This window comes from Solea solea, chromosome 2 (genome assembly GCF_958295425.1).
Source record: "Solea solea chromosome 2, fSolSol10.1, whole genome shotgun sequence".
In the NCBI taxonomy this organism is placed as follows: Eukaryota; Metazoa; Chordata; class Actinopteri; order Pleuronectiformes; family Soleidae; genus Solea; species Solea solea.
The window spans coordinates 21126319-21145603 of NC_081135.1; the positions used below are offsets into that span (position 1 = coordinate 21126319).

Consider the following 19285-nt stretch of genomic DNA (forward strand, 5'->3'; position numbering starts at 1 on the left):
TGCCCAGTTGTTGTTGGTCTTCATGGATTTTTACACTGTGGCTTCCACATGAACACTGCGCTTTGTGACCTTGGGAAGTAATTAGAGTTGAAAACGCTGCAGCCAAAACAGACCGAAAAAAGGCTCAACTGTTTGGTCTGCTGTGGCTGACGTGTTTTCCTGCTTTGTATTGTATTCATAGGAAACAGAAGGGCAGGAAATGTCACTGGCTTGATACACAAAGCCAAAAGAAAACATCGCTGCCACATCATCACATCGCAATACTGTTACTGTGCAGTATAATTACAAAGCATTTTCACCCTACTGTACATGAATTGGGTTTGATGACAAATTCTGTGTTTCTTGTATTGATTTCAACAAATAAGCATTAAAAAGACACTAAAATGGACTTGTAGAGTATGAATTGTTTAGATATGAATACATTCAGAGCAAAAGCTTCATTCAGTTAACATTTAGACAATGGTTGTTATAGCTGGAGCACTTCAGTGGCCTGGATGGACATACAACTGTCAGTACAAAATAACATGTGAGAGTATCTTTCTGTTGCTTTTCCTTGCATTGAAGCGTGTGTAAATAAAAAGAAGAAATATACGTCAGCTGCGACGACCAAGCTCTGCACTAATGGCTGCAAGTTGACTGCAGCCATTAAGATTTATGATGTACTATCAACCTACTGATGTTGAATGTGTTTTGAGGACTAACATCTTTCCAACTAATCATGACTTAAGACTTAAACTTCAAGCAGCATGAATAAAAATCACCAAAATTAAGCAAAATGCTGAAATGTCTGTAAAAGTGGAAAGATTTAATAACAGTGACACAATTTTTAGTTTGTCTCTTTCAATGTAACCCACTGTGAGAGTAATTTCAAAGTCGGTATATCGGAGCGCTCATTTCTCCCTGATGCTTTCTTCTGAGCCTTGAGCAAAGCTAAATGTACAGTATTGATTACTCATTATGTCACTCATTCAGACATTCAGCCTGTCTGTATTTGTATTTCTCTCGTCTCTCTCTGTTTTGTGGAATGAGACTATATCATTCGGTCATTCATCTCCGGTCCCAGATTAACAGTGATGATGGGAGCGCTTCATCGCTAATCCTTGGAGGGAAAGATGCTTGAAAGAGCTTTGGCAACTTGTTCAGTTCATCAAACACCTTGTGTGAAGATCAGAGCTTTAAACTGTCTCAAGGGATTTGCTGCAATTCAAATTGTTCTTTCTGTGTCTGTGTAACCTTTATGTATTGCTCTAAAACCCGCTCTGTTGTAGCAGCTTGTTATAGAGGCTGCCACCAGGCTGAGAGAGATCCATAACCTTCCATCAGTCGATGGGAAAGGCTGGCTGTGGTGTGACAGAAAGTCATTCTGCTGATTGGATGAAAAAACATACACGCACTCACTCACTCACTCACTCACTCACACACACACAGGTTTGCGCGGCTATTTGTCTTAGGACACTGCATTGAATTACATTCATTTGGACAGCCTAAACAATGCTCTGTCCCTAACCTTAATCACAACCAGATAATGCCTAACTCTACCCTCAACCTAATCACTATTCCAATATTTGCCATAAACTTTAGGACCAGGTTTTGGTGCTGACAGGTCAGCTGCTATGCCAGAAAGCGTCCTAACGAGGTAACAAATACACACACGCACACACATTTATTAAGATGATTTCTATTTATATCAAGGCCTGTTTTCCTTTGTGATCACTAGGTAATCACACGCCTTGTTGCTTCATCAAATAAACATAAGCCACTGGTATGCAGACGTCAGTTTCATCTAATATTGACGAGGGCTTTTGTTTCCAAAAGTATGCCACTAATGAACATTTTCATTGAAACGGATTAATAATGTTTCCTCGGAAATTAGTTGAGTCAAAAATCAACGAATCCTGTAATGTGTGTAAGTTAAGTACCCATATGCCGGTGCTGCATGTTTTGTTTGAATGGCAGCAAGAAAACAAAAACAGAAGATTTCCAGTTTACTTTATTTTGTTGGAGGCAAATTCTCACAAAGAGATGTCTGCTGGTCCATCCATGTTCTACTGCATGATCCTCCACATGAGGGTTGTGGTGGGCTGGAGCCAATCCCAGTCCATCGCAGGTCCAACATACAGAGACGAACAACCATTCACTCTCACACCCACAACCTAATCCCCAATCTGTATGTTTCTGGACTGTGGTAGGAGGCCAGAATTCCTGGAGAGAACCCACACACACACACACACACACATGCAAACTCCACACAGGGGGGTCCAACCAGGATCTGAACCGGTGACCTTCTTGTTGTGAAGCAACAATGGGAGCCACCCTCCACCACCATGTGAATACCTAGTATTTTTGTCTAACAGAAATGATTAAATAAATGAGTTGCTCACGTTCTGTCAGACAACAATCAATTATTGCACATAATTCACTCTGCCTCTACATTTGTTTCTGTGGTTGTCAAAAAGAAACACGACACATGTGATCAAAGAATAAATAATAGGCTTTTGGAGGTGGTGACGGACACAGGCTCTTTGCATTGCACTGCAATAATATAAGCACAAACACGATAACTCTCAGAGGAGAATCAGACCCTCTTTGTGTCGTTTCAAAGTGTCAGTCTTTCCAGAGCAATTCATCTTTATAACAAGGCCTCATATCACCTGATATGAGGCTGTGGTCATCATTTGCATGAATTGGCTCTTTTCAACTGAGCAGGGGACGAGTCTCTCTTTTGTCCTCCTGTGAATATGTGCAGATCTGTTCATGGAAAACCTCATGCAAAAGAAGAAAGGTGTTTGCTCCCAGGTCATCTGCTGCCTGTATTATTCATATGCAACATTTCTCCCTCCCAGCACACGAAATATGAATGAGATTTGCAATGACCTGGAACCAGATGAGGAGGACAGAACAGAGCAGGCTGAGTTAGGTGGTCTTTATTGCCACACTCTAAGGTGACCGTTGTTTTTTGACCTTTTATGAAGCTGTTAACTTGATAATGGAGCCTTGACACAGTTACCAGTCAGTAGTCTTTGAGTTTACCATAAAGATTTAAGCTGTAGTAGACTATTGGCTTGAACTTAGCATTATGCAACATATCCATGCACTATTTAGTCGTGCTGCATCCATAGCTATGTTGTGTAATTGGACTATTACTCTTGCCCCAATATACAATAGTGGGAAATCAGTTTATTGGAAGAAGTGTCCACTGTGCTGATATCACCACCTTTTGCAATGCACTGCTCTGGGGAAGCTCCCTGAATTTTGTTGTACACTAGCTGTACAATAGATGCTTCGATAGAATAGAAATGTATTTCAGGATCAAAGTCCAGGGCAGGAACTGGTGAGACCAGTTTGAGTTCGACTGAATGTAGATGCAATGGTAATTTGAATCCCAGCCGCGTTATCTTAGTGTATTAGTATGACTTTCTGTGTTACATGCGGTACATGTTAACATGTATTTTAGAAGTGCAATTTTAGTTGGACTAAATATGGGCAAAATAATAAATTCACGTAAATGTACTGGCTGATTGCGCAGACAAACAACTGCACTTGTATATTAGTCACTTGTAAGCCTTCTTATGGGGCAACAGCAGCTCATTGGTAGAGCGAGTCGTCTTTCAAGTGGAAGGTTGTGGGTTAGATTCCCGGCTCTGCTAGTCTAGATGCTGATGTGTCCTTGGGCAAGACACTTAGCCACACGGTGCTCCTGACATGCATGTGTGCAGTGTGTTACCATATTACTGTGTTATGCTCTTGGCAATAGGACACACGGTTGGTGTAGTGGTTAGCACTCTTTCTGTAGAACTGAATATTATTTTGATCAGGGAAAGCAGCCATTTCCTAGTAAATATATAAATATGCCCTGTGTTATTCTGAACACATATTCATATATCCTATGTAAAAGGCTGGACAAAAATTCAGTAAATAATATATTTGGCAACCTGCAAAGAAATCTCTTGAGCCAGTCTCTAGGAATGACTGATCCATCAATGCAGAATTCCAATAAAATCAAACCATGTTAATGTGAGGGGGCACTGCTAACCACTGCACCACCGTGCTAGCTGAGTTTTGACCAGATGACTAGATCAATTTTAAAATTTAAATACCAGTGCAAAAGATTCCTATTTGAATAGTTCAGACGGGCCATCTCTCTGAGTAATAAATAAATGAAAGGGAACGTTCTGAAACTTAATTATGATCCAGGAAGATTATTTTTTTTTTGAATGACAGCTTCAACAAAAAGTCAGTTTTATTTTTAACTCAGTTTCAGATCCCTGCAGAGTGGAGCTCTCAGCTGCCGTCGGAAGCCGTGTCTACTGTACAACTCCTTTAATCTCCCTGCAGACTTGTAATTCATACACAAACCGCAGCCATTCCAACTAATGAAGTGCACTCGCAGCTTTGATGTTGCCCCTGCTCTGTGTCTCGCAGGCCCACATACCCACTCTCTCGTCTGCCCTCCCTCTGATGAGACTGGTAGAAGGTGTTGTTGATAGTCGCGCCCCCCGAGTGGGGCCTCATTAACCCATATTTCAGGGGCTGTTGGGAAATGTTGTGAAGAGTACGAGAGAGTTTGTGTGTGTCTGTTTGTGTGTGTGTGTGTGTGTGTTTGTGTGCATGGATATGGTAATGCGTTGGGAAAAACATTGAAGAAAAAAAAAATGTGGTAACCATCTGCGGAATCTGGAAGCTTTGTTATTTTATTTTACCACCATTTGTACAAATGTGTGTCCCCCAGTTCCACATAAATTGCAAATGATAGTGTGCACTTAAAATGAACAGAAGCCGTCATTTATGTTTGGTGAAATGTTAATGTTCACTTAATTATAGTGCGACGTCACATTAGTACTATATATATTGTACTATATTTAATGCATGTTACTTTAAAAAGTTAATTTGTTATAGTTACTTCTTTAGTTAGTAACTGAGCTACTGCATTGTAAAATAAGTAACTAGGGAAAGTAACTATTGTGTGTGTTTTTATGTTCAAATATGTCAATGAATTTTAAATTCAAATGTATGTTCAATTATTTATAGTAAAACGGAATATTAAATATATTTAATGATTAAAATGGACACTTAATATGATAAATTATTTATAGGAATCATTGTACACTAATCTGCACTATTTTAATGTTGCTGTGGGACACCTATCAAATATTGTTGATATTATCCTTCCCATTGTTAAAATAGTCGAACAATGAAGCACAACGGATGTTTTAGAACTTTTGATATACATATACATTTGTTTATTTTTATCACAATAAGAGAAAGGTAATGTCTGTGCTTCCACTTTGAAAACGCTACCTTAGAATTCACTGGGCTCACCATCGCTGCATGTGTCTCTTAGTAATAAGTTAGATTACCCTGTTACTGGAAAGTAGAAACAATGCTGTTGTATTCCCATCACTGCTGAGCAACATAACTATTCCACCAGTCCAGCTGGTTCATATGTTTATTACATATTTGTAATAAGTGTCTGTTAAACCAGTGAGAAGTAAAGAGACATTTGTTATGGTATTACTGTAGCAAAATGTTATGCAAATTGAATCATGTGATATTTTAACACAGGCAGTGATGGGGAAGGCCGCACTTTACATTTTGAAAGTCAATTCAATTTTATTTATTTACAAACACAGTTCACCTCAAAGAGCTTTACAGTCTGTACAGCAGGTGACACCCTCTATCCTTAGACTCTCACATACAATGAGAAAAAAACGCCATAAAAACCCTTGCAAAAATACCTCAGGAGGGATGTGTTCAGAAGATTACAAACAAAACATCAAATTCAGTGGAAACATAAATCACAGGAATGTAATATGTAGAAAATAGTGGATATTGTAACAGAAGCTAATAGTAGAGAGGCAAGCGTTCAAAATGACAGTTATTAATATTAATATCAATATTAATATTGATGAATATGACGTGAACACAAGGCTGTGGGTGGTTCACAGTTACAGGTCCATCATAGGGAAATGGAAACACGATTGTGCAGGTTTTGCCAGAATTTGGCAGCACAAGACTCTGCCAAACAGAAAGAAACCACTGACCACTGTGGAGGTCTGGAAGAGGACAGACCACAAGGAAAATGAATCCAATAGACTTCAGAAGACGGCACAATATTAAATAATCGCAATAGTCAATCACAGGTGGGAGGGTCCTCTGGGTGTAAGATGGGAGAAGTCTGAAATTACATGGCCTCCTTTCCGCCTGATGGCCTAAGAGAAAGAGAGAGAGAGAGACTAATATAAAGCTTGGAGCACTTCTGATCTCTCACAGTAACACGCTCTGGCTCTGCTCTCTTGGCCACAGTACAAGTCCCTGTTGTTGCAGGCTGTTACAGTGGTTTGAGAAGCTCATAAAAGAAAAAGCAGTCGGCTGTCGTTTAATGTTCACTGGTGACCAGAGACTTCAGAGTCACTGCTGTGTAAAGTGAAATATCCCAGTGTCACACATGTCAGCACACGGTGTGTGGAAAGCAGTCTTGTCGTTTTCTGCCACGCGTTAAGTGGCAAACAGAGACGTGCTGCGTGCTGGGCACTTAAGCACATGCACACACAAACGTCTGTCGCACCATGAGGCTTTCTTTCATGTCAATTGCTGTGTAAGGTTTTCTGGTGTGCGGTAATTTACTTTGGTTTTCTCTCCGGGTTCACAGTTTAAAAACATGCAGATTTGGGGATTAGGCAAATTGGACACTCTGAATTGACCGTAGGTGTGAGTGTGAGAGTGGATGGTTGTTTGTCTCTATGTGGCCCTGTGATGGACTGGCGACCTGGCCAGGATGTGCCCGGATTGGCACCAGCGCCACCAACGACTCTCATGTGGAGGATAAAGCGGTAGATGGATGGATGGATAGTTCACTTTTCCATTTTCACTCCAAATCTTAAAGGCACTGTAAATGATGTGCACAAAAACACCTTTGGGTAATATGTCCGTTCATCATCTTCTGGTGATGATGTGCGGGGAGGTACCAGAGCTGTACCCCAATGGTTGGCAGGTGCAATGGCGCCTCAGTGATCTCATCCACATCCCTCCAGTGAGGAGCTGGAAGGTGTTGCCTCCCCCTCCTGGGCCACGTGCCCTTTAGTGCTCTCTTGCCCACAGGAGGAGAGTTGGGACCTCCCAAACACAGAGGGTGGATGTTCCATTTTTAGGTCCACAGCTAGACCAGATGGAGGCATGAGACTTAATGCCTGTAAGCGACACTGTAGGTTTCAAAAGCCACGGAACACGGTTATACTCTCCTCTTTTTCCTCTGTAAAAGGTCTAATAGACACACACAGAATCACTTCAACTTCCAAAAGCGCCCAAGAGGAGAGGATGGATGAAATGAATCAGAACGGCAGGGAGTTGGCTCAGTGATTTAAATGCTCACTGGATAAAAGGGAATAAAATAAAATAGAATAAATGGTTCACTTCACTCAGTGCCGAAAGCCAATTTCTCAATCCCTCCCTGAAAAGCCATCAGTTTCAGTGGGATTGTCTGTGAGGTGACTGAGCGGGCACAGGAGCCTGTGAAAGCAAGTGTCTGCAACGTCAAGCCTGGAACACAGAGCTGAGCTGAAACACGGAGCTGGGGACAAACAAACGTGAATAAAAATGAGTTGGATCACTTTTGCAGAGAAGGTGCAGGAGGCTGTTAGCATTAAGGGAGGATCCTCCATTTTTGTCACTTGTGCAGTCCTTGTGGGAGAAAGATGGGGGGGGGATGGTGAAGGGCTTCATTTCACAGTGACAGCCACTTGTCAAAGCTTTGGAAAATGCAGCCACAGCAATATCCATTCCAACATCCCATGAGGTGGAGGGGAGATTGTGTTGACGTCAAAGGTCATGTGCTTCTCCTCGTGTGGCTGAAGATGTGGGTGCGGACGAGGTGTGATGATGATGATGATGATGTTTCTAGAGGAGCAGAGAGAGCGGAGTGTTTTGACCTGAGCTGTCGCTGAGTTGAGTGTGTTTTGGTTTTGCCCTACTGGCCTACATATATTCATGTGTGCTCTGTGTAGTTATGTCTGGAATGTGTGCCATTTATTCCCTGCTTCATATCCTGGAAAGATTTTAGAGGGCATCACCCATTTTTTCCCACTTGGTCAAATGAAGAATAAACTTAAAATCATTACGTTGCTGCTCTGTTTGTTTAATTCGACCACATTTGACCAGTTTTTTTGTTTTTTTTCATTTATTTTATTTTTTCAGATCTTTTACTCACAGAAACACAGTAAAGAGTAGTGTAGGGTTGTTATTTTCTTTGAACGAAGTGACTTTGACGTCGACTTTTTGTCTGTACGTTTTGAAATGCTTGAGTTTAACTTCAACTGTACATATAGTGACTGAATGTTGTTGTTGTGTTAATTAATACTGTATTTTGTATCATTTACATTTGTACTTTTAATACTAGTTTTATTTTTTAAATCTTTATTTGACAAGAATTTAAATAATTCATACTCCACTGTTCTTCTATTGGGACTCTCTGGTAGTGATTGGGTTGTTAATTTGCTTGGAAATACAACATTCAATAATTATCTGAAGGCAGTTTTCCAGGAACTGAAGAAACCTTTGACTGATTCGACACAAACATAAACTGTATACAAACCCTTGGCTCGTTGCGTGTCATCTGCTACTCTCTCCTGACAGGGAAACACTAATTATGTAATTGACTCCGCAGCAAATTCAATCTGTGAAAGGAGGACACAGTTTGTTTAACAGTATCAGAATACACTGCTATTCAAGCCTTGGGTCTCTGTTGCTCGAGTCAAAAGCAGCAGCACTCGTCAGAGGAGTGTTCTCCATCGCTGTTGTTTGTTTTTATGTTCAGAAAATGCACCTTATTGATTGAAGTTTTTTCTTCTCGTTCTCTCTCTGTACCTGTAGCTGCAGGCCACGTCTGTCTGGCTCGGTGGAAGCTCGCGGGGAGACTGAGAAGTGGAAGCCGAGCACTTTGGGATCCGAGCCAATGACCGGTGGGAGGAGAGAGGCAGAGTAAAGGCTTGATTAAAATGGGGTAAGTTTAGAAGATCAGTCAGTGCACTGCCAGCAGCTGCAGGAACTGCTGCCTGCAACAGGATCACTCGTTTCAAAACTTGATCCCTGCAACGCGATGCTCTCTGTTAGATAAAGTCTGCACATCCAAAAGAAACGAAAGCTGTGCCGATGGCAAAATACAGATTCTGACTCACATGCAACACACAGACACAAAAACACAGAAACAGGACGCACTCACACACTGTCATCTTTCAGACAAAACAGAGACATTTTTCTGAAATCTTTTTATTCTACGATACAAGGGTTTCCATCAGCTTGTGCATTGTTGTGCATAAAAAACCTGAATGCAAACAATGTTGTTGAAAACAATGTATATAAATATATAGTTTTTACGCTTGAGGGAGGTGGAAAGGTTGGTGTAACAATATACAATATAAAGTAAATACAAATGACTGCAGTGGACACAGATTCAGCTAAATGTTCCTACAGCTTCCACATTGCTCTGCACTGGAAACAGAACACGTACTGAAACACTGGACGAGGCGACGGATGTGCGGACTGACGAGGAACCCTCAACATTCCTTGACTTAGTGCAAGAAGCAAAGATTTCTACAATAATAGATGGGAAATAGGAATAAAACGCTTTCTGCAACCAGGCCCTAGGGGAAAACCTGATCGCGACATGAATGAGGAGACAACAAATCATTAGTAAAGCAAACATGAGACGCCTGATGGGAATATGGTTATAAGTGGTCCACTGCTGCTGCTGCTGCTGCTGCTGGGACGCTGGAACCTCCTGTGCAAGGACCAATGAGCCACCAGGATCCACCGTCTCACTCACACACACAGGTTATTCAATCAAGCATGCACACCTGCAACCCATCACACACACATGCAGAGAGAGAGACAGAGAGAGAGAGAGAGAGAGAGAGAGAATCACACAAGCAAAGGGAAAGCAAGACCATGCATGAGACTGTAACATCCCATTTTAAAAGAGAACACTATAATATAAATAAGATATGTTTGATACAACAGGAATGCTAAAGTTACACATGCTCTCATGTTCTACATCTAAACAGATAAAAGCAACCTGTTCGTGGCCCAGCCTGTGGTCCCGATTCATACAGCAGCACTGATCACAAAGCGATCTGTGTGGCCTGTGATAGTTTTGATAGCGTTGATATTTATTTTGCATTCTGTTAAATACACTATGATCATGACTATGTGACATAATTATCTTATTTCAAAGAGAAACAAATGCTGTTGCTAATATTGTGCAACCTTTTGATTTTATGCACTTTGAGTTAAACCTGAGTTAAATATGATAAACACATTTCTTTTTTTTATTTAAAATAGTTACAGCTAATGCTGTGTACTTGTAGGTGTGTGGACAGGTGTGACCAACATATTTGTATTAATAGTGCCTCAGATTTTGCTTTTTGATCAATTTTGATACATATATTTGTGGTGGTTTAAAGTTTTTTATTACCTTCTCATGTGTCCCAACTGAGTTGGTAAATGAATAGCCCTTGGTTACAGGATATCTAAGATCTGAACTGGGTTTAACTGAATCTTCGCTGTAGCCAAATCAGTGGTTGCTGCTCCCACAACAACATCACAAATATAAACGTTAACAACAGTAACATAAGTGGGCTGCAACAGCCAAAAACTAAAAGGGTCAAATTCGGAGTCCATCTCCAAAGTTGCTGCCATAGCAACATGCAAAAACCAACACAAGTCAACTGGCATTTACCACAAATCAAAATGATTGAATTGCAAAAAAACGGACTGATTAACTGAAAAGGTCACCACGTTAAGATCTGTGGAGTGACTTGATCCCACACAGGTCACAGCAGAGTGGACTTGCATCAACCATAGCACAAACATTAGCACACACTAATGTTGCCCGTTTACACCTGTGGTGCAACTGAAAAGTGACCCAACAAACAAACAAACATGGAGTGCACAATATTGCAGTTTGTAGTTATTTGTCACAGTGCACCAAGTGAACAGCATCTCACACAAACACCAAAATGATTTTAAAAACGAAAAGAAAGATGAAGCTCAGCCTTGCTATCCTTCAGTGGCTTGTTGAGCTCGAGGCAACTTTAAACACTGACGAGGTGTAGTCATCTGTGACTGATCCTGGGGTCTTAGCATTAGTATATAATCAATAATTGATTCATCGATCTATTCAGCCCTGATTGAAAACTAGCTAGTGCCATTATTGAATTGTGAGACTTCATCCGAAGACAATATACAACATTCAGGCAAGCATTTCGGTTTTGAAGTCTGAGACACCAATGATAATCCCAGCACACGTACTGTATAAGATTATCTGATGATTACCAGACACAAAATGTTGGTCCAAATCAAGATTTCTTGCATAAGAAAAATAACATTTAAATAATTTCTAGTTTGATGAGTGCTGTTGAATGGGACCAGAGTAAAATGAGAGTGTTCTAAATGTGACTGATGCATAATCATCAAACTTGATGAAGATTTTGTACATCACTGAATACGATTGGGGTCACACAGTGGAGCACGTGGCTAGCATTGTTTTGGTTCGGACCTTTCTGTGTGGAGTTTGCATGTCCATGCGTGGGTTTTCTTCGGGTTCTCCAGTTTCCTCCCACATGTCAAAAAACAGAGGTCAATTAGACACTCTAAATTGCCCATAGCTGTGAGTGTATGAATGAATGGCCCTGTGATGGTCTGGCGACCTGTCCAAGGTGATTGGCACAGCACCCCCCGCGACCCTCCTGTGGAGGATAAAGCAGTAGAAAATGGATGGATGGATGGATGGACTCAGAATATATGACTCATACACCACTGTCTCCTTTTTACCTGCTTAAAAATGTTTTTTTTGTCAAACTCATGTGTGTTAATCTGCTGTTGTAACGGCCTCCACTCAGTTTCTTTTTAGGCTTTCAAACTGATTTTGCTGACTGGTTGCAGTTGATTTATTCCTATTCAGTCAAGAGAATGAGTGACATCCAGCTCTGATGTCAGCTGAATAGACCTGGCTCCTAGTCAGTGATCCAGTTCACCTGATTAGTGTTGAATGGGGCTGAAGTCAGGCTCTTCTATATCAAGATAGTTAAAACAATTTCTTCGTTTGAGATTTAATGTCACCAGAAATACAGTTTTTAGGTCAAACCCAGATCAAAAGTCTAGTTGTTGTGTGTTGTCCACACAACAATGACTTGTTTAGCTAAAGATTTTCTTCCTGGACGTTTAATAATGTAGACGGTCGGAAAGCGAATCCTGTCACATAAAAAATGTATTTCCTTCAATTTGATGCTGCCCTCTTCACACACTCACTCACTCAGCCATTATATTTGGAGAAACCAGCTTCTGTGCATGCTGGGAATAGGACGGCTGATTTACTGCCCCGCTCGTAGGGATGAGTTATTCCTCAGTCAACTCCAATGACAGAGAGAGCAGAGAGAGTGCGGACCTCCAGCGAGCGTTTAAACAGTTAATAATTCAGCCAGGGAAAAGCACAGAGAGAGAGAGAGAGAGAGAGAGATGGAGGCACAGGCACACTGCTGGGCACACGCTCATGACTATTAAACCCAAACACCACATATCGGCTATTTCTTCTCTATTAACAATGCACACACGCACTCACCAGTCTCTTTATAACGTTACACCTGCTTACGTCAACTGCTTGTCAAGGCAAATATTAACTTAATGCATTAAGGCAGGTAGACATCAACATCATCCTGGCAGCCGACTGAAATTCAAGCAAAGCATCCGAATTGGAAATAAATCTGACTTAAGTGACTTTGTATAGGGCACTGCTGTTGGTCCCAGAGTATTTCAGAAACTGCTGAGCTGCTGGGATTTTTTTCTTGCACAACCATCTCTAGAGTTAACTAAAAAACAGATAAAATATCCAGTGAGCTGCAGTTCTCCTGATGCTCACAGGACAATAGCCACACTGGTTTAAATGACAGAAAGGAAACAGGAATAACACCAAGGTACACTTGAGAAAACCACACCAGGTGCCTCTAAGGACTCTTAATCAGGTGTCATGTGAACATCACAAGGCGGCCGATGAGTTTAAAATGAGCTGGTGTTAGAGAAAAAAAAAAATGAAGATGTTCTCACTTTTACACGAGAAGGCAAATCAACAGCCGTTCATAAGATCAGCATAACAAAGGTTAAACACTGGCCTCATCGGCATGGAGATAATAGAAAGATAAGATTATATGTACCATGAGATGATATAAAACTGTCAACCATCATGTGTTTTCACTGTTTCTAGCAGGGTAGTTATCGCTTTCATATCTCACATGAGACGTTCGTGGCACCGCTATCTGGGTGACCATGACACTTGTTTTGTGCAGACGCTTATTCACAGAGGATGAAAACCGCTGACCTTGGTGATCCCATGGCTTTCCCTCCTGTACTGGAATGACATTCACATTTGTGTTCTTTATTCTTTTCTACTAGTGTTGTGGTCTATGACCACACGGCCCAAGAAATATAAAGTTAATGATAAGGCTTAAAAAGCATCTCCCTGTCCTCTTTATCCCTGAAACTCATTTGTTCCTGTCAAATACAAACATCTTGGAAAAAAGGAAAAACTCTGCCATTTCCTAAAACAGCTTGGCTTTATAGTATATCTTCTCTGAATAGAGGGAGAATGTGCAGTTCCTGAACTATTATCATGGTTCAGGGTAATTACACAGTTGGTGCTTCAGTGACCTGGCACGACGACTGTGTGTTTGTGTGTTTGTGTGTTTGGGACCGAGTCAAAGTAAACAACAATGTGTGTGTGTCGGTGGAAATGAAGGAAAAGTCATCCAGTCGTTCAGTGCTGTCGCTCAGTGATACTTGGTTATGAAGTCATATTTGGATTTCTTTGACATTGCTGAATTATAAGTAATCAATCTTTGATTACACAGACAATACCTTTGACTTTTTGTTGACAGTGAAAACCCCCCAATTACATTCAGCTTTGTCCTTTTTTATATAAAAAGGAGATACTTGGATTTATGATTTAATCATCACTGATGACTTGGTTTTCAACACAATAGTGCAAATTAGGTTTAAAGCCAGCAAGACATCACTTCCACACAAAGGTTGTTCTCAAGAGAGAGAAAATATAATCATTTTTTAAAATATGTATAGTACAGACAGGCAAAAGGGGGCATAAAACCAAGGTAGGGGATTTTCATTATTGAATAGTCAGTGAATTTAAGAATGTGTGCCTTGCCTTTGATTATTGGTGCAATTTCTGAGTGTTATAAGTATGTGTTTATATGTATGTGTGTATAAGTATGATAATATATGTACTTACATATATGGAGGGTTGTTTTTCCAGTTTAGGCCTGTACATATACACATACAAATACTGAGAAATGTGTTCTTTTTTGCGAGGTGCCAAGAACTTCATGAGAAACGCAGGTGCACTTAGTACCACTTCTTTATCTGCACACGCCGTCACGAAGGTTTCGCCATCTGTGCACAATGTTCTGGCTTCCTCTTTCCACGGATCTTTAGCCATTTGCGTGTCTTTATATGCCTTTCATGATGTGCTGTATAGATTTTTGTACTTCCTTCCTTACTGCCCTAGCCAGCTGATCCTCAAAAATATCCATTATTGTACAACCTTCCACGCCAGTGGATTGACCACAAATTTCTGACCTATCACACTATAGTTGTCGGTCACCACACTAGAAATAAGGTCTGCCCAGATGATGTGTCGCGAACAACATCAACCTACACATTTCTCTCTTCTTATGTAGTCTGTAGTCTTTAGTCTGTAATGTTTATTTCAGTGTGACTTCATATCAAGTCATACTCATGCTACTACTACATAATACATAATGTTTTAGATTCCTCTGAAAGTGATGGATTAATGTCCTTGGGTTTTGTGCATGTGTTTGTTTTGGAGCACCCTCCATTAATTAATAAGCAGCCCATAAATGAGATTTGAGGGAAACCACCTGTGCTTGTTAATGGTGGTTACTGATTAACTGCGATCACATCCTCGCTCACCTCTAGCATGTGCAGAATGAAGATTTATCCATTACACTGTGAAGCTGCGGAAAAAAAGTGCCTCGGCCTGTTCGTGCTTTTGCATCGGGGAGCATTAAAGATAATTTGGGTTTTATTATTCACCTAATGCATCAGGGATGAGCCCTCTGAGTCCCTGCGTTTCATAATCACTGCTGGAACCCTGTAATGCTGAGTGCGACACGGACATAACATAAGATATAGTTGATTGGTGTCAGTGTTGGGAAGCCTACATGTTATTTGTACTCATTACTGTGAGAGGGGGCAGAGAGATGTACTATACCTACTACTGTCTTGCTCTCTTTAGGCTTCTTGCTAATTTGCAACTGTGTGATTAATCGGAGGGGAAGCACAGAGTTGCTTTGCCAGCAGACAGCCGAGCCGTTATCTTCATTACTGTACCCCAAATGTACTGCTTTTTCTTAGCTTCACATTCATTTCCTCCTTCTCTCTCATCGTCCTCTCTGTTACCAGCCCTCCCTCATTTCTACCTCGTCTGTCTCTATATCTGTCTCTCAATCTCATGTTTTAATAGCCAGACAAGCAGGGCAATAATCCCTTGATTATTATTCTTGCTGCAGAGAAAGAAAAGAAGAAAAAGCCAGAGGGTGTAGACACAGAGTCATTTATATAAGACTGAATGTGATTATTCTCGTGAAAGAGACGCTGTATCCAATATTCCATAGTATGTGTGTGTGTGTGTGGTCTGTGCTGACAAAACACACTGTGTTAAGTATCAGTTGTGGATTTGGAGATATACTGTAAGACCGTGGCTGTGTTTGCAAGTTGAATTTTGAAGCTACAATCTGGTACCGAACGATTATATTAGGAAGTTCATGTCTGAACTGTCCCTTTCAAATAAATACTTTTAACAAAGACCATTAAAAAGGTAAAAACGGACAAGGAAAAGGTTTTATGACCAAACACTTTGTTAAATTTTAATCTGTATGCTGATAAGGCTAATCTACACACAAAATGACACACATTAAATCTGTAGTGCATAACTTAAATATTACAACAAACCATTGTCAAATCAATGCTCCACACAACACTTTTTGTGTTTCACTGTATAGCGGCAATTTGATAAATGCTTCGAGTCAGGTCTGACAGTTTTGGTATTACTTAGTTTCTTCTCACACAGAGCAAACAGAGGCAGAATCGTTACAACAAAAATCACCTAAAATAGCCTATTGAGTGATTTCTTGTTAGTTTTGACTTTTAATTTGCATAAATTCATTAATGTTGTTCAAACTGTAATTTGACAAACATCATCTTATATATAGTTTAGCTGGAAGATGTCACATATCTTTTTTCAGAATCTGTATTTGAATTCCGTGCATAAAACGATGCACAAATCCATGTGAAATGTTTCTGTTTTGTGAAACGATACAGCCACTAATGTATATCATCGTAAAAATAGTTTTTTGAGTTGTGTAATCCAAAGAGGTTAACATCAAATCATCTGAAATTACATTGCAGGACATTCAGTCAGCTATTTGTAGATTATGGATTTTATGGTTCAACATACTGTACTGTAGAAATACAGTACGTTAAACATTGGCTCACTAGGAAAATATAAATTGATCTGAGCTTTATGGACCATCAAATATTGAATAAACCAGGGCAACGATCACATTATTAAAAGGGTGTTTACAGGCTCCTGTCTTGTTTCATCTTCATACATTTGTGTGTTTGTCCCTGCAGGCTGAAGATCTTCAAACCTGCTGACTGTGTGTCTGAGTGCCGCTCACTCAGCCCACAGTCGTGCCAGACGTAAAACCTCCTCCACTATGTGACTACGCCTCCTCGTCCTCTGCTGCAGCCATGGAGCCTTGTATTGCCAACCTCCCCCTGTCCCCTGACCCCCTGTCCTCATATCCCCGCTACAGACCAAACGCGCCTCACTACCCGGGCATCCAAGGAACTCCCTTCCCGCTCATGTCCAGGTGTAACAGTAGCACCCTACTCACTAACCTGGGGCTGAGGTACTGCTCCAGCCGACAGGGCCCTCTAGGGTTTGGGTTGGGTCAGGGGATGACCCCGACCTCCTGCATTCACACAGGAAGCAATGGCAGCAGACCTTACAGGAGTATGGAGAACCTGAATTGGAACACTGTGGCAGATTCTGGCCTGTGTGCATTCAGTGCTGCCCCCTACAGGAGCGTAGACAGTGAGTATATTTTACACTATACATCCACCAGCCACTGGTATGACGGACCACCTGATGGTTCTGTGGTGGGGGATCATGGACTAATACCAAACCCAGATGGCATGGCATTCTACCCTCGACATGGGTTACCCAGGAAGGACCTACCACTTTTCCCTCAGTTGCTGTTTCCAGGTGGCATTGACGAATTGGATGCGAGGAAAGGCCTGAGGGAGAAACTCCGCCTCCAGAGTGCAAGGTCAGCAGTTGAGTCTCTGAAACCCCTCCCAATGCGTCCCCAAGTGACCCCAAGTGCTGCACCTGTCGAAAAGGATTGCATGCATCATGTAAGCTCAACGGGGGCTGGTCCCAGGCCGCTTTGTGTGTCACGCATCACAAATCCTGACGACATCAAGCAGGAGGTGCTGAGACGCCTACAGCTGCGGAGGCAGAACAGCAGCCCCAACCTCACTCTCCACAACTCCCCATCGACACCAAAGATGGTAAGAACGTCCTGCACAGTGGACAACATCGCCGGGGACAAGAATGGATTAGATTCTGCATCCAAGTGCCGCAGACCTCCAGTGGGACGGCTACATATCCCTACATTTGAGGAGTTTAAGAGGATGAGACAGAAGGATGAGGAGCACAGAAAAGAGTCCACAGCGGGATCTGTGGTACCTGGAAAACTTGAGGTCGACATGCTGGATGCACAAGCATCAGACGGGGACGGGTCTCCTCCTTCTGAACACACTCTCCCTCAGTCAGGCTCTTGCACAGGAAATGAGAGAGAGCCGAGAGGAGACAAGAGCACAGGTGAAAGGACATGCAACAGTGATGAACGCCTGCAGACTAACATCTCCTCAGAGAAACTTACTTTTAACACTGTGAACGGTAACGGCACTCATCCCAACTCCTCCTCCACCTCGGTCAACAGCACGTGTTCTCCCATCCGCACTGGCCCATCTCCACGTTCACCCCTGCAGACACTGGGCAGCTCAGCCCAGGAGAGAGCACTCACCACACGGGGAGTTGAAGTGAGCAGCAGGCGTAGGAGGAGCAGTCTGGAAACAGCTGGGTCGGTTCCTTTCCCGCATAACAGGGAAAAATGGGAGCGACCCTCCAGTTGTTGCCCAGCGCTGCTTCTGGAGGGGACAGACCTGTCCAGCTATGGAGCCAAGATTTATAAGATGAAGGACGGCCTCATTGGCTCTGCACTGGACCTCATCAAGAAAAGGTTAGTTTGTGCTGGGGGAGGAGGAGAGGGTGGGGTTCATGTGTTTATTATTGTCAGAATATGTCCCAACCCTGGTCCTGGGGGAACACTGTCCTACATGTTTTAGATGCTGCTCCAACACACCTGATTATTGAGCTCTACAAAAGCCTGATAACGAACTATTCATTTAAATCAGGTGTGTTAGAGCAGGAAAACATCTAGGACAATGTTCCCCCAGGACTAGGGTAGGGGAACACTGCTGTAAATGATGCTGTCACATTATGCATGAGTGTCCTTACTAAGGATAGTGTACAAGAATATGTGTGTGTATATATATATATATATTTATATACATATGTTGCTAGGACCTTTGTTGGCATAAACACTGACCTTGTCAGGAACAGTAGGATCTCATGGAGACCAAAACCTTGTCCTAATGAGGGAGAATCTCATTCCTAAGGAACTGGTTACGTTTAGGGTTACTTTATGTTTATGTTTATGTGTAGGCTGTCCAAATGAATGGAACTCAGGGCCGTGTTCTAAGAAGAATAGCTGTGCAAACCTGTGTGTGTGTGTGTGTGTGTGCGCATGAGTCCATCTGTTTAAGCCCCGTCTCTGTTATCGATTTATCTCAGTTATTGTGATAACAGCTGTTGGAGCTAACAGAGTTGGCTCTACGGAGGAGACTGTGGGCAGGAGGCTGGCACAACAGACTGCAGGTCTAGCAACGTCCCTACAGACCCACCATTTCCCTGTCTCTCCTCTTCTTTGCTGTCAGCTGTTGGCTAAATTCATCCAGACTAAGGCTGAATAATTAATCATTTTCAAATGAAAATGGCAATTTGAAACAACACAGCAAAATGTAAAGGCTGCACCTTAAATCTCCTGTTTGTTCTATTGGTTTTATGTATACTCAT

The 19285-nt window shown here is 41.8% G+C and overlaps 1 protein-coding gene across 3 annotated transcripts in view; it reads left to right on the forward strand.

Annotated features, from left to right (window-relative positions):
* The window catches only part of si:dkey-91i10.2 (uncharacterized protein LOC555224 homolog), a 57035-nt gene that overhangs the window by 21734 nt on the left and 16016 nt on the right, over window positions 1–19285 (forward strand). For all 3 annotated transcript variants that reach the window (XM_058620581.1, XM_058620588.1, XM_058620596.1), the window contains 2 exons: window positions 8866–8995; window positions 16711–18389. In XM_058620581.1, coding sequence (XP_058476564.1) covers window positions 16831–18389 — 1559 coding nt within the window. In that variant the 5' untranslated portion in view covers window positions 8866–8995; window positions 16711–16830. The remainder of the gene's footprint in view (window positions 1–8865; window positions 8996–16710; window positions 18390–19285) is intronic.